The 14,968-nt window shown below is 33.3% G+C and overlaps 2 protein-coding genes across 2 annotated transcripts; one reads left to right on the plus strand and one right to left on the minus strand.

The window, feature by feature from the left end:
- Nucleotides 1–3,166: 3,166 nt before the first annotated feature.
- On the minus strand, nt 3,167–8,893 carry LOC123705704 (exostosin-1). The gene is made up of 8 exons (XM_045654675.1): nt 7,648–8,893; nt 7,116–7,317; nt 6,908–7,027; nt 6,432–6,749; nt 5,951–6,072; nt 5,086–5,266; nt 4,209–4,453; nt 3,167–3,503 (listed from the first exon to the last, which is right to left on the minus strand). Exons 1-8 carry the CDS (start codon nt 8,508–8,510, stop codon nt 3,323–3,325), a joined length of 2,232 nt encoding a protein of 743 aa, XP_045510631.1. The 5' UTR covers nt 8,511–8,893; the 3' UTR covers nt 3,167–3,322.
- A 1,286-nt stretch (nt 8,894–10,179) lies between these two features.
- LOC123694128 (probable leucine--tRNA ligase, mitochondrial) lies at nt 10,180–14,451 on the plus strand. Its single transcript, XM_045639445.1, has 6 exons — nt 10,180–10,584; nt 10,668–11,117; nt 11,219–12,560; nt 12,643–12,884; nt 13,576–13,812; nt 14,151–14,451. Exons 1-6 carry the CDS (start codon nt 10,501–10,503, stop codon nt 14,385–14,387), a joined length of 2,592 nt encoding a protein of 863 aa, XP_045495401.1. The 5' UTR covers nt 10,180–10,500; the 3' UTR covers nt 14,388–14,451.
- Nucleotides 14,452–14,968: the final 517 nt, after the last annotated feature.

Consider the following 14,968-nt stretch of genomic DNA (forward strand, 5'->3'; position numbering starts at 1 on the left):
ATTTGAAAGAAAATGGTTTTAACTTTATAAAAAAAATATATCATTCAATTTCACGTCCTTGAGCAAACGACAAGGCGACTACCGTGAAACAATAAAATATCGTGTCCATTATAATTTGTTTCATAATTAATATTTGACCATAATAATTACGAAACAAAACAAATAAATAAATCGTCACTTGATAGTGGAAAGTGGAAAAACGCACAAAACCAGAATAAACCAGTTTACGCTGTCCGCAGGTGCCAGATGCAGTTGTTTGGTACCGTTAGAACATAAAGCACACATGTCATTCAAAAATTATAATTATTATGTACGTAGTTTTATTGATAAAGGAGAATGACCACGGGTGGTATCGGTAAAATTTGAGTTGTGCCACGTATTCGTGATATTGTTAATTCCTATTTGTATTTATAATGATCATATGTATCACTATTAAGTCTTAATTATACCGGATAAATTGAAATAATATTAAAAGTTTGTGTTTTGAAACATGTATGACCACGTATGGAATCGGTAAAATACTAATTGTGTAACGTGTTCGTGATATTGTTAATTCCTATTTGTATTTATAATGATCATATTTATCACTATTAAGTCGTAATTATACCAAATAAATAGAAATAAAAGTAAAAGTTTTTGTTTTGACACATATATCTATCTCTCTTGCAAGCGTCCTGCGTCTTATGTCATAGTTTCTATTTGAAATGAATCTTGAATGAATGTGTTCGACGCAATGTTCGACGTAATTTATTTTGAAATAGGTAATGTTTATTACGATTTACTTTTCACATTTGTCTTGTAAATTAAAATATTACCTATGTAATAAATGTAAAACTTAACGTTCATCGTTAGTTTAAACTCGATAAAGTATTTTTTTGAAGTGTTGGTGTTGAAAACTATTGTTTTATTTTTATTGTCGCGAACTGCGGCTTATTTATATAAAAACTTTAATCGTTTCTAAAAGTACTAACATCAAGCTTTAAATTGAGCTATATTTCATCTTGAAACATAAGTTTAATTGCGATACCAAGTGCCATAGTCACTTGGGCAATCTTTTGTATTTGTTGAAGTGTTAAATTTGTGTGTAAGTGTTGTAACTTTATATTGTTAATTCAAAATGGCTCCAGTGTTAAAACATGGTCGAGGCAAGCCTTTGACTTCTCAAACTAAAGAATTAAACTTTAAATGTCGTTTCTTTTTCATTCATTTTAGTTTATTAACATTGTCATTTTGTAAAAGTTATACGTATGTTAAATGTGCAAATATTAAATTAAAGTCTCATCTTTTTCAGAGGAGAAACACATATAGTTTAATTTAAAATCCCATATAATATACTTATATATAATTAATATATATATATATAAAATAATAACTAAAAATAAAATGTTGTTTTATTTTATTTGCTGACCATACAAACGCAAAAATTTCTCCAAGCTAATTTACCTGTATGTGTGCTGTCATTTCGCCGCTGCACTGTACGTACACGGTGCTTCTGTGTGCGTGTAATGTTGCCAGATATTGAAAAATTTCCCAAATTTTTCCCCGACTACGCAAAAAAGAGGGTTATGTTTTTCGAGTTTATGGATGTATGTATAATATTTCTTTGACACGCCCTGCAGTATAAACCGTTGGACCGATTTTGAGTTGTGAGGTTTCATTGCAATGATCTGAATTATTATGTTAGTGGCGGTAGTGACGTAGGCTATATACATAAATGAGAAGTCGTTTTAATTTTTATTTAAATTCTTTTATTACATAAAGTACCTGCCTACTAAAGTTATATATGGACAAAAAAATTTTATTCAATTTTTTATTAAATAAATTACATAAAAAAAGTTTCAATATTAACTATAATAATTATATTATTTTTTATTTTTCATAATATATGAATACGAATAGCGGTAGTTTTTAGTCGAGAATACGGGACATTTTATTTTCATCATATCCATCATGGAGTTCACATAAATTAAATCACTAGCGAAAACGACTATGACGTATGTAAGCTTTATAAAAGTAACAAAATAATGTATTATGCTTATTAAAATAATCTAATAATTATCATGAACCTTTAGTGCACTATACAAATAATTACATTCACGATCGAAAAATCCAACAGCATTACCCTGAAGATCTTTTAACCATTTTACCGTTTTACCAATAAAAATGGCAAATTCATTTTTAAAATACTGGCAACATACGTTGAAGTTTTGTATTCCTTCATATCTGTAAAATTATTATTCGTATTAAAGAAATAAATCAGCCAAATAATCTACAGAAAACCTGTGAAACGATGTTTTATCTTTTTTTTTGGTTTTCGGGAACAAATTTTACAGCGTTTTATTATCACAAGACGGCATTTTTTTACTAAAATTGCAAACCCTTTTTGACGTATTGCATGACACTATATGCGCTATAGCACTGGTGCAGCGACGTATTTGTTTTTGATTTCGTATTTTCTTTGACAAGGGTGACGGGCGGTTGTCATGCTCCATCTGTACTTTATTTTGTAATCTAAGATTATTATTTATTTATTTATCTTGTTTTGTTTTTTGTTACTTGCCTTTTTTTCTACCTACCATCGTAATTTCAGTAAGCTTGTTACCTTTTGCCCAGGTTGCCTGGAAGAGATCACTTCTAAGTGATAAGGCCGCCTAATAAACTATACTTTTCTTGTTTTGTTTTGTATAAGTTAGCAATAAGTTTCCCATGTATAGTTTTGTTAAAGAGTAATAAATAAATAAAAAAATAAATAAATTGCAAAATATACTTAGGCTGGTTGCAGAGGTCGACCGACCATCAGTGCGTACGTCAGTCGCGCTTGTCATATGTATGGAAATTCATAAAACCGTTCATAGCTAGACCGACCATACGCACGCGTATTGTCATACGCATTAGTGTCAGTCATACAATAATTGTTGATGCGTATCGTCAGGACCGACGGTACGCACTGACGGTCGGTCAAGCTCTGCAACCAGCCTTAATAAGAAAACAAATGACTAATAGGTTTAGTAGTAATCGTCATGCAATTTTGTTTCAAAAGATATTCATACATTTAGCAAATCATTGAATTTAGCAATACTAAATAACAGATTTAAAGAAATACTTAGTAAAGTTTGACAATATCAATCCGGGAGGAAAAAGAGAGGGCAATAAAAATCGATATAAATAAGTTTTATAAAATTTATTGCAAAGAAAAATGCAGTTTCTAAGACTAGAATAAATATCGACTTAGATGTTTTCTTCTTCTATCGAATGAGTTAAACATTTGATTTTGGTGTGATATAGAGAAATTTGAGTTATAAAATAAATATTTTAAATGTGATTAGGATGTGACTAATTCCATTTTTCTATATTTCTTCCTAAGTGTCGAAACTGGGTCTTTAAACAGTATTGGATCGAGTCTGAGCACGGAGCGCACGAGAGGCATGTAGCCCCAGGCCGCTGCAAACGTGTTGAGACAGGACTGTCTCTGCACGAAGTGTTCGGGATCGCTCCATGATGACCTAAAAGAAAATATTGCATTTGAGGCCTTAATAGGGGCTAGCAACCTTGCTAGGTGATTTACAAGGCGGGATCGGGGGATCACTAGAGTTAATTTTCGGTATTAAAAAGGAATTCTACCCGATTCAGGCCTTAAATGGAAGTTCTGTTGGTTCGACATTTTTCTATCTATCTCTGAGTTATCATGCACGAGTGATGCCACCCCCTCCTTCCCTAATAAAACGTGATAAAACCATGCATAAACCAGATATATTTCAACGTCGTAGAAAATATTTCTTAACACCAAGAAGTCTTGTTAAATCATCACTAGTCCTGTCGATTCCTCTATTCCTGTACTTTCCTTATCAGAAGCCCTACTTCTTCAATCTGCAAATGTTCATGGACTTTGATTATCGCTTCTCATCAGACGACTCACAAGCCCAGTTGTGTGTGTCGAGTACATGTGTCAAAAGCGAAACTTTTTTAGCAAGATTCTTAGATACCAAAATCGTCGCCTTACTTCATAGCGTGACGGTATTGCCATGACGCGACCTTAAAATTTTACTCTCAACGCGCCTACATAAATTTCACTTGAAAAGGTAAAGAGAAACAAAACACAAATATAATAAAGGTGAAGAGAATCAAAACACAAATATAATAAAGGTAAAGAGAAACTAAACACAAAATATATAAAAAAAAGTTAAAGAGAAACTAAACACGGCACTGACTTGTATCTGTGGTGCGCCGTCTTGTACCGCCTGCGCTGCGCGAGCTTGAGCGGCGGGCGGCGCGTGAGGTGCGCCACGAGGCAGTTGAGCAGGATGTCCTCGCAGTTGTGGGCGCGGCGCACGGCCAGCCGCAGCGCGGGCGCGGCCGCCGCGTACAGCGCGAGCGCCGCGCGGTGCACCAGCGCCGCGCCCGGCAGCACCATCGAGTACGACCCGCCCCACTTGCTGCTGTAGCCCCACGCGCCCTGACACACGAACCGACCGCAGTTAGCGAGTGCACTACGCTCAGCTTTGCATTTGTGTGAGTGTTCATAGTGTAGATGAGGTGACGGCTTAGAGCGCGGAGCATCCATTGCTTGGCTTACATCGTTTTTTGTTTTGCGGCACGGGGCGCGGTGAAGTCAAAGTCAAGTGGTTTCTAGCTGTAGTTTGGGCGGTCACTCACACATATGCAAAGCTCAGCTTATGCCATGCGGAAGCGTATGCGTTACATTTCATACTTACAACACAGGACAGGTTTACTAATGAAGTATTATAAAATCGCACTCAATGTATTACATTAAAATTCATTTTTATTTTATAGAATACTAGCTTTCCGCTCGCGGCTTCACCCGCTTTTTCAAAGAAAAACCCGTTCCCGTAGGATTTCCGGGATAAAACCTATCCTATGTCCTTTCTCGGGTATCAAAATATCTCTATGCCAAATTTCATGAAAATTGGTTCAGTAGCTTAGACGTGATTGAGTGACAGACAGACAGAGTTACTTTCGCATTTATAATATTAGTATGGATATTCAGAATGTTTGTTACACATTTTTATGATTCCACATTATACATAATAGGTAACAATTTTGACACAATACTTGAATTTAACAAACCTTTGATTCATCCCAAAAGTGATTTCTGGCAGGATAACCAACAATGCGTTCAGGGAAGTGTTGCCATACTAGAAAAGCGAAATCTAGCTCTTCAGCCAAGAGTGGAGCGTCTCCGTCCAATGAAAACACAGCTGCTGTAGGTATTGCCCAGAGTGGTTGCCATCTTGCTGATACTCCTTCCCTGTTAATTTAATTTTTCAGTTTACGAAGCACTTTTTAAAAACAACTTATGGCATCATCTACCTTGATTAGAGCAACTAGGTAGGTAATTGATTAAATGAAGTACAAAATTGGACAAGTTTTCCCAAATTAGATAGAATTAGAAGAATTACCTATTGCTTTAGAAATATTTTTGTGTTCGCAATAGACATTCTAATAATGCAATAATTTATACTTTGCAATTGAATGTTACTTTCACTCATATTCAATTATTATGTTACTAAGATTCCTATTGCATGTTGTTGCTTGTTATATCTGGTTAAATGATTACAAAAACTATTTGAACACATCGCTATCAGAGGATTTTTTTAACCGAATTTATTTTATAAGCAAAATATATTTTATATTTTAATATTCTTGATTGTATATGTATAGGTACTATTATTTCTTAAAGCAAAAATCTGCCTTTTTATCACTATCCTGAATTGCTAAATTGATTTTGATTGAGAGAGAGAATAGAAAAGTGAAAGACTTCAAAATACTCTTTATATTGCAGAGGATGGTATTTAATTCAAATACTATCCTCTTTTATATTTAACACAATGTATTGAGAATTTTTATGAGGTTTAACGAGTCGCATGAACATGAATTACAAAGATAATAGTGACATAAAATTGCAACGATTAAATAATTTATAATAAATTACCCAGGATAATGTGTTGTTGCATCCACAACTGTTACAGGCAAAGGGTCCCGAGGATCACCAGCAACTCTAGACAGTGACTTTAGCGTAGGCGCCGCCCGCTCACTGTCCCACACAAGCACTACCTAAAAAATTCAAAATTTTTATTAATATACTTTCAATATAAACTTTATAAATATGAAAGTTAGGATGTTCGAATGGCTAGTAAGTACTGAATTACGCCAAAATTATTTTGCTGAAAATCGGATTTGTTGTAGCTTATTTACTGGAACTGCAATATGGCTAATATCTGCAGCACGGCTCGTAAAAATATATATACACTTATCAGTTGATTAGTTATTACTTAGTAACTTTATAATTTAAAATAATTTACTTATATATTTTTTCCAGACAATTTTAGCATTGGTGAATTAGCTCTTGTAGTTTATTCGTTTGAATTTCGTAATAGTTTACACATATTATTATGTTTTAAAGATGCACCTACCTTTTCACAATATTCGCTACTAGCTATATTCGCCAATAATTTGTGTAAGGCTGGTGATGTAGCTTGAACATATAAGAGGGCTGTAAATGTATTGCCAGGTGTGGAAGGAGGGGCAATAAGGGGTACCGATGGTGCGGGGAGGGGAATAGTAGACGGGGAGATGGCCAATGGAGGTTCCGGAGCAGACACTCCCAGGGGTAAGTGAGCGCGCGAGTCGCCATAATTGGCCAATGTGCCCAGAGCTCCTGGTGACGTATTCCATATCAATGCCTCACGGTGTCGTGATGTTCTATGTATCATTATCCTTTCTAAGATTATCTAAAAATAAATCAGCATTTTAATCACGCTCAGCTTAAATAAGTAACTCATTATGATATTAATCGGGTTTACAAAACAAAGAATCAATGACGGCAGATTGTAATTAATTTTGCACATTTAAAGGTTTTTTTTTTTGTTTTTTAATTTATTAAAAATACCTCAATAGTTGTAAATACAATTTTCTCAATTGATGAAAAATATTGTTCCCAAAGAAGTTGTGTTTGCTGTCTCAGAGCAAGAACACGCTCAGGAGGCACTGAGCGTACAAGCTCTGGTACCTGCAATATGAAATAATGTCATTATAAGTATTTATTAAATAAAGTTTCAAGTCCAAAAATATTGTCAAAAGGGCATAATTTATTTTACTTGTAACAAAAGGCGTTCATCAGCCCATATGACCGCACGGCGCCAATCAATTCGTTCATCAAATGGTAACCTCCAACCATTACTTAAAAGTACTGGAACACAACCTGCTGCCAACGCTTCTAAAAAACGATATGATCCAAGACGTCTCCCTCTTGCAACGAGACAAAATGTTGAATTTGCTAATAGTTGTTCATAATCAAATCTGAAAAACATAATTTTTATAGAAATGTATTTATGTGCAACTTCGATAAACAATATACCAATTACATGGATAACGGGTCTACAAAATTGGGTCAGGTCATTCAACATCAAACCAAAATGATTCCCAGTAAATAGAGAGAAATGGTATAAACAATATAATAGTTTAACTTAAGAACAATGACAACTACATCTACTTGGTAATATTGATTGAAGATGTGTAACAATACATTACGCAAGCCAATAATGATGCAGTGGAATTAATAGTAATAAATAATATTTGTTCGTTGAAGAAACTTAAGTAATATAATAAATATCACAAAACAAGACATACTTGTCATATTCTTTATTGTCTTCATCACATCTTTCATCCCTTAAATCTTTCCATGACTTTCCATGTCTGCAAGTAGTGACTAATATAAGGTTGTTACCATCATGCAGGTGCCACAATGAATTTCTTGTTTCACTGCCAATCCCATGTACATAACGTTTTCCTTTGAATGCAAGCAAATGACGCCTAGGTGCAGGGAAAGGATTAGCTGTAGCAGCTGGAGGAGCTCCACCACGTTCTGGGTGCTCTTTGTGAAATAATGGCAAAGATATATCAAAACCTTCTCTAAATAATGCTTCAGATGCACTAGCTCTAGCCATTATTGCTTCACCTGGATCAAAGCCTAAAGCACCTTCTGAATAATCTGGCCAAGTTCCTGCATATAAATTAAATATCAAATGATTACGGCCATTTTTCCAGTGTGGTAAGCGAGATAAACGTGATCCGACATCAGTGACATGTTCAGGTGAGAGTGGATCGGCATCTAGAGTATCCACGGCAGGTATGAACAAGCAGGCCTCAGACGGGTCACGAGTGGCGTATCTAGATTCACGAATAACTGACAGAACTTTTCTATATGTAGCACTCACAGGACCATCGGTTGGATACACGTAAACTTTAGGATCATTTCCACAATTAGTAAAATCGAAACAGGTTTCCATACGGCATGATTTACTAGTAAAGTCAGGATTCCGTTTCTGACGTGAAGGTGCTTCTGATAATTCATCAAGAGTAGCAAATGAGGGTAAGTTATTACGATGGTTCTTATGTAGACTTTCAGACTTAAAACGATAACCACCTATATAACAATACAATATTAGAATAAGAGATACAGCAAGTAATATATATCGCTTTTTTGCTTGCATTTTAACTTTCTCTTAAAAAATGTTTTGTTTATCGTGTGTATATCATCGTGACTTCATTATTTTTGTTATAATCACATGCTTGAGATAATTCATTTAATCTATCATTAAAACTGTGAATGTATTTTTATAATACAACTTTCTAGTACTTCAATATTTTTCTAAAGATGATTATTTAACTGAAAAACTCATATACTGTTTGGGTCTTGGGATAGAATAATAACAAGTGAATAACAACAAAGTAACAACTCAGTCACAGATCATTGGCAACCAGCAATAAAATTGACAATTATTGACATAATTTTGATTGACTTGACATTTGAAAGCAAGTCGATTTACGATTGACATATTTTCTTTTCTTGTTTATGGCAATTTGGGAAAAGCAACTATATAGACTGGTGAACTTAGAGTATATATACTATCTATAGAGTGCGAACAACCAAGTGGGAACAGTAGGCACAGGTGGGAACAACACGACGTTCCCGCCGCGAGCGCTCGCAGTCGTGGTTGAGTGCTCACGAAGTGCGTTGCTCTGGATTTTTTTTCATATTACGAATAAACATGGTGAAATGTGCTGTTCTATCTTGCAAAAACGATACTAGAAAATACACAAAATTGAAATCCACTATCACATTCCATCAGTAAGTCGATTGTTATACTTATTTTTATGAAAATAAATCTAGCATCGCGGGCGTGAAGGGTAGGTGAGAGGCGGACACGCGCAGGCTTGCTCGCGCGCCTCACTGCCGCCACGTGATCATAGTGATGTGACCTGACCAACGCTGTACTCGATATAAAGTTTATTATAAGAACTATATTTTAACAAATTATTTATTTAACTTAAAATTTAAAACTCTTTTAAAAATGTATTATAAATATATTTGTGGTGTGTTTTGTATGATACACTTTCTAATATGAATGCGAATGTAAATGTAAAGTATGTAATGTTACGATATATTTTCTGAACCGCTAAATTGATTTTGAAGATTTTGATAGTAGAATGGATAAAATTAAATAAAAAAATTATTAATATTATTTATTAACTATATTATCATTTTAAATTATTAATTATTTCTTAATATTTTTTACCATTTTTAAAACATTATTATTATGGTTTGATTTATTATTAAAGAAATAGCACTAAACCTGATCTTTTATTTTATTAACTTTATTATTTAAAAAGTACTCACGTTTTTCTGATATTCCAATTAAACATATTTTTTTAAAGTACTTATAATTAATACAAGAAAATTTCATATATAATATTTAATATTCAAATGGAATAAACAAACTTTATTCAGTTGGTAGACAAATTTAAAATTACATATTTATACTTTATTCGTATATTTTTCCTTTAATAACTTATTGAACATAAAATTTACTTATGATACATATTTATTTACATAACTTATCGACAGTTCAACACGCAATTGATACCTACCCATCCCTATTTGTCACACACACATCTATATAGTATCTATAGCTCATCTGCCTACGATGCGCAATAAGCAATTTGTGCAATACACTCGCTCTATACTATTGTAATATATACTCTAAGCTGGTGAACTAGACTTTTCGGCAGTGATGATGTGTCAAATTCGCCCAATGAATTCGCCTTAAATTGACATTGACATAATATGACATATATTCAATTGACATTGAGTTTCAATTTTCAGCAATTTTCAAATCAAAATTGAGAAATGAGAATACACTAATACAGAAGGAAATCCTCATGGACTTTTCAAATTTCATTGCATTTATAGTAAATAATTGTATAACAAATCTTTTACACTAAGTTTTAAATTATTTACATACAACCGTATTTCTTCCTCTACATTAAAAATAAGTAGAAAGTATATACTTAAGTGATAAGTCATAATTAACGAAAGAACTGTTTAATACCTCACGACACTTATTAAATAAATCGTTTGTCTATTTTAATCTATTTTAATACTTAAATGACTTGCTTTGTGTTTTAAACTATACGATTAACATGTTGAATAAATATTTAAGGCATTGTAATAAATCCACATTTCATACAATTTTCTCTAGAAATAAAAGTTCCTTAGGATTATGGGTAAGTTAAATAAAAAATAAATAAAAATGTATTTGATTGATTAGTAGGTAGGTATTATTTACGTATACTTTTTTCCCCAATAGGACAATAATATATCAACTGAAATAAAATTAAAAATCGAAAAGCACTGGTCACAAGAAGTCCTTAAAAACGAAAGTATTAGCAGTAATGACAGTTTCTATATACTTCCCATGTTTCCATATCCATCGGGAAACTTACACATGGGTCATGTGAGAGTATATTCTATATCTGATGCTATTGCAAGGTTTTATAAACTAAATGGAAAAAATGTAATTCATCCAATGGGATGGGATGCTTTTGGATTACCCGCTGAAAATGCTGCTATTGAACGTAATATTCAACCTCATGTTTGGACAAAAACCAACATAGATTCTATGAAAAAGCAACTCATAGACCTTGGCTTTAACTTTGACTGGAACCGAGAGTTATCAACATGTGACCCTAGCTACTATAAGTGGACTCAGTACATATTTTTAAAACTGTTTGAAAAGGGATTATTATATCAAAGTAAGGTATTGTACAAATGTTTATTTCACTTATTATTTATTTAAAATTGAAATGAAACCGATAAATTACCTACCATATTTTTTATGCTGCTTCATTTTTTCTTCAGGCAAATGTTAACTGGGATCCCATTGATAAGACAGTATTAGCTGATGAACAAGTTGATGAAAATGGCTGTTCATGGAGATCAGGTGCAAAAGTTGAAAAAAAAGTACTCACTCAGTGGTTTATTAAAACCACACAGTTTGCTAAAGATCTATATGATGGTCTTGATAGTAACCTTTTAGAGAATTGGAGAGATATAATAAATTTACAAAAACATTGGATTGGCGAATGTAATGGTATAGTGATTATCTTACAAGTTAAAATAAAGGATGTAAATAGACCAATAGGGGTTTGGTCACCAGATCCCTACAAATTTCTCCATGCAGAATATTTAACCATAAGTAATAATAATGTTTTTATACAGGAATTGACACCTGATGAAAGAAACAGCTTATTATGTTACAATCCAATTACAGGCTGTGAGATTAAAGTTTATGTTACTGACAATGTGAACTATCCAGAAGGAAGAGATACATATTTAGTGTGTCCAATTCTTGACTCTGATGATAAAAAAATATCAGAATCTTTGAATATTCCACTTAAGAAAACTTTTAGTACAATAGACTATGAATCAGAGAACAAAAAGGTTGTAAAACTTGCTAAAAGTAAAAATTGTGGTGGTTACTTTGTGAGTTCAAAATTAAAGGATTGGTTGATATCTAGACAAAGGTATTGGGGAACACCTATACCAATTATTCATTGTAGAAAATGTGGTACTGTTCCTGTACCTTATGCTGAACTACCTGTGGAATTACCTGAAAAACATGTGAAAGGAAATAGTTTATCCAAAATAGACAGCTGGAAAAATTGTAAATGCCCTAAATGTGATGGTGATGCTTCTCGAGAAACAGATACTATGGACACATTTGTTGATTCCTCATGGTACTATTATAGATTTTTAGATAATTCAAATGAAAATTTACCATTTAGTCCAGAAAAATTAGAAGGAAAAACTCCTGTACACTGTTACATTGGTGGCAAGGAACATGCTGTCCTACATTTATATTATGCTAGATTTATGAGTTACTTTTTACATTCACTTGGATGGACCCCAATGAATGAACCATTTAAAAAGCTTTTAGTGCAAGGAATGGTAATGGGACAGTCATATAAAATTAAATCATCGGGTAAATATATATCACCAGAAAATGTTGAAAAGATAGGCAAAAAATATGTAGAAAAACATACAGGAGAAGCAGTCTCTGTACAATGGGAAAAAATGAGTAAATCTAAGTATAATGGGGTAAATCCCTTAACATTATTATCAACATATGGCTGTGATACAACTCGACTGCTTATACTAGCAGATGTTCCTCCTGCTACAGCAAGACGTTGGTCTGATGCAAGTAAAAACAATTTTGTATACATTTTTCATGTGTGATTATTGATTTACTACTGTCTATTAAATTGTACATATCTTTTTTTCAGCATTACCAGGTGTCTTAAATTGGCAACATAGGCTATGGATAACAATGAGAGAATTTTTGGCTCATAGAAATAATATAAACATGGACAATAATAATTTGACAACTGAGACTTTCAATGAATTTGAGGAAAAAATTAATAAGGCCAGAAACTATTTTACTGCAACATCAACTTACCATTTTAAGTATACTCAAAAATTAAGTGTGGGAATCTCACAGTTACAGAGTTTAACAAATGTGTTGAGGGTAAGTTATCTATACTAATATTATAAAGCTGAAGAGTTTGTTTGTTTGAACATGCTAATCTCAGGAACTACTGGTCCGATTTGAAAAATTCTTTCGGTGTTAGATAGACCATTTATCGAGGAAGGCTGTAGGCTGAAGGCTATATATCATCACGCTAAGACCAACAGGAGCGGAGCAATGCGGGAGAAACCGCGCGGCTCAGCTAGTTTATACATAATATAGAACATGCAGAAAAAATAATGTGATGACCTCCTGTTTTCTAAGTTGTATTAATTTCAAAAATTATATTATTTTTGTATGGGTATTTTTGACACTGATCTCATAAATAGCTGGAATGATTTTTATTTTTTGCGAATTTATGCTACACCATGTCGCGACCGGGCCATGCCATGTCTGTGCGACGCGACGCGGACGACCGGCCGCGGCGGCGCGTTCTTGATTATTATATTTTTTTTGTGGGGAGTGATTTGTCCCTGACCGTCTCTGACTGGGCACGACGTTTTAATGTCGATGGATATTGTTTCCGACTCCGGCACGGCTCCGCCCCAGCACGGTGTAGAATGATTTAAGCTTTTCCATACAAATGAACAAAGGCGCGGGGAAAGGTTTATTTCAAAGGTTTATTCAAAGATAATTAATATAATATGCATAGTGATTCTTAGACATTATATATTTAATTATTTTTTTTCAGAATAATGTGCCTGGCGATGTAATAGCAAAAAGCAAAGAGTTTGAATTGGCATTAGCATCACTCATAATAATGCTATCCCCGGTTACACCTCATTTTTGTTCAGAACTCTGGGCAGGTTTTAAAAGTGCTCCAAACAGAGTTTTAGAAAACACACACTTAATTATGTGGGACAGAGATGTTTTATCACAGAAGTGGCCCGCTGTGGATCATGATTTTGAATTATCATTCCAATGTAAAGTATGTATCAAGGTTAAGAAAATTGTCAATTTACCATAATTAAAAATCCTTAATAATATTATAAATGCGAAAGTAACTCTGTCTGTCTGTCTGTTACTCAATCACGCCGAAACTACTGAAGCAATTTGCATGAAATTTGGTATGGAGATATTTTGATACCCGAGAAAGGACATAGGATAGGTTTTATCCCGGAAATCCTACGGGAACGGGTTTTTTTGAAAACGCGGGTGAAGCCGCGGGCGGTAAGCTAGTATATTATATAATTTTGCATGCAAGTCAATGCAATCTTTGCATGTAAATGAATATACCTACTTCTAACTTTAATTCTTAATTTATAGGTTGATGGAGCTCCACTTTGTGACCTCAAAATAGTGGCTTCTGAACTACCTAATTTAACTGAAGAAAAAGCTATTGATATGGTACTAAGAGACCAGGGTGTTATAAAGAGAACTAAAAGGGGTATTCAACGGTTTCAATATGAGTTATATCCTGATTGTCGTGCAATATTAAATATATTTACAAATCAAAGTGTACAGAAACCAGAACGTGACGAAAAAATTAGTAAGGAAATGTAAAGATGTGAAATAATGTTTTAATTTAAATAATTGAAAAGTAAATAAAAAGAACAACATCCATGAACATTTTCTTTTTGTTGGTATCTTTGGTAGGGTAGAAGCCTTTAAAAATAATAAAAAGTGAAAAAAAAAAAATAGTAGGATGAAACATGGATGAAACCAAGATGAAACAGATTTAAGCTTCTTGGATGAAACCTACGGATGAAACCCATTAGAAAAGGACGGAAATGTTATAAAAATGAAAGGAAAAATAATTTACGGGCGATCTGATGTCAAGAGAAACCATTTTTTACCCTTAAAAGCTCCCCCCTCCCACTTCCTGAACTCAGATCGCCCGTAAATTATTTTTCCTTTCATTTTTATAATATTCCTTCCTATTATCATGGACGAATATAATTTATTCTTTCCTTTATATTTCCTTTTCTATTGGGTTTCATCCTACTATAATTTTTTTGGTTTTAAAAATTATCGACCCTGGTCTATTGTTTAATTTTTTCATTGTTATACAAGTTACAAATACCATTGTAAATTGTTACAATATTATGTGATAAGTGTAAAATCTATATAATATATCGGCGGGA

Source organism: Colias croceus, chromosome 1 (assembly GCF_905220415.1).
Source record: "Colias croceus chromosome 1, ilColCroc2.1".
Lineage (NCBI taxonomy): Eukaryota > Metazoa > Arthropoda > Insecta > Lepidoptera > Pieridae > Colias > Colias croceus.

Excerpts from the sequence above, each read along its gene's own strand:
- LOC123705704 (XM_045654675.1), bottom strand. The coding sequence starts at position 8,510 with ATGCAAGCAAAAAAGCGATATATATTACTTGCTGTATCTCTTATTCTA. Across the intron at positions 6,750-6,907 it reads TTGTATTTACAACTATTGAG|ATAATCTTAGAAAGGATAAT; the intron begins GTATTTTTAATA and ends ATTTATTTTTAG. Across the intron at positions 5,267-5,950 it reads GCAACAACACATTATCCTGG|GGAAGGAGTATCAGCAAGAT; the intron begins GTAATTTATTAT and ends TTAAATTAACAG.
- LOC123694128 (XM_045639445.1), top strand. The coding sequence starts at position 10,501 with ATGTTGAATAAATATTTAAGGCATTGTAATAAATCCACATTTCATACA. Across the intron at positions 10,585-10,667 it reads AAAGTTCCTTAGGATTATGG|GACAATAATATATCAACTGA; the intron begins GTAAGTTAAATA and ends TTTCCCCAATAG. Across the intron at positions 12,885-13,575 it reads GTTTAACAAATGTGTTGAGG|AATAATGTGCCTGGCGATGT; the intron begins GTAAGTTATCTA and ends ATTTTTTTTCAG.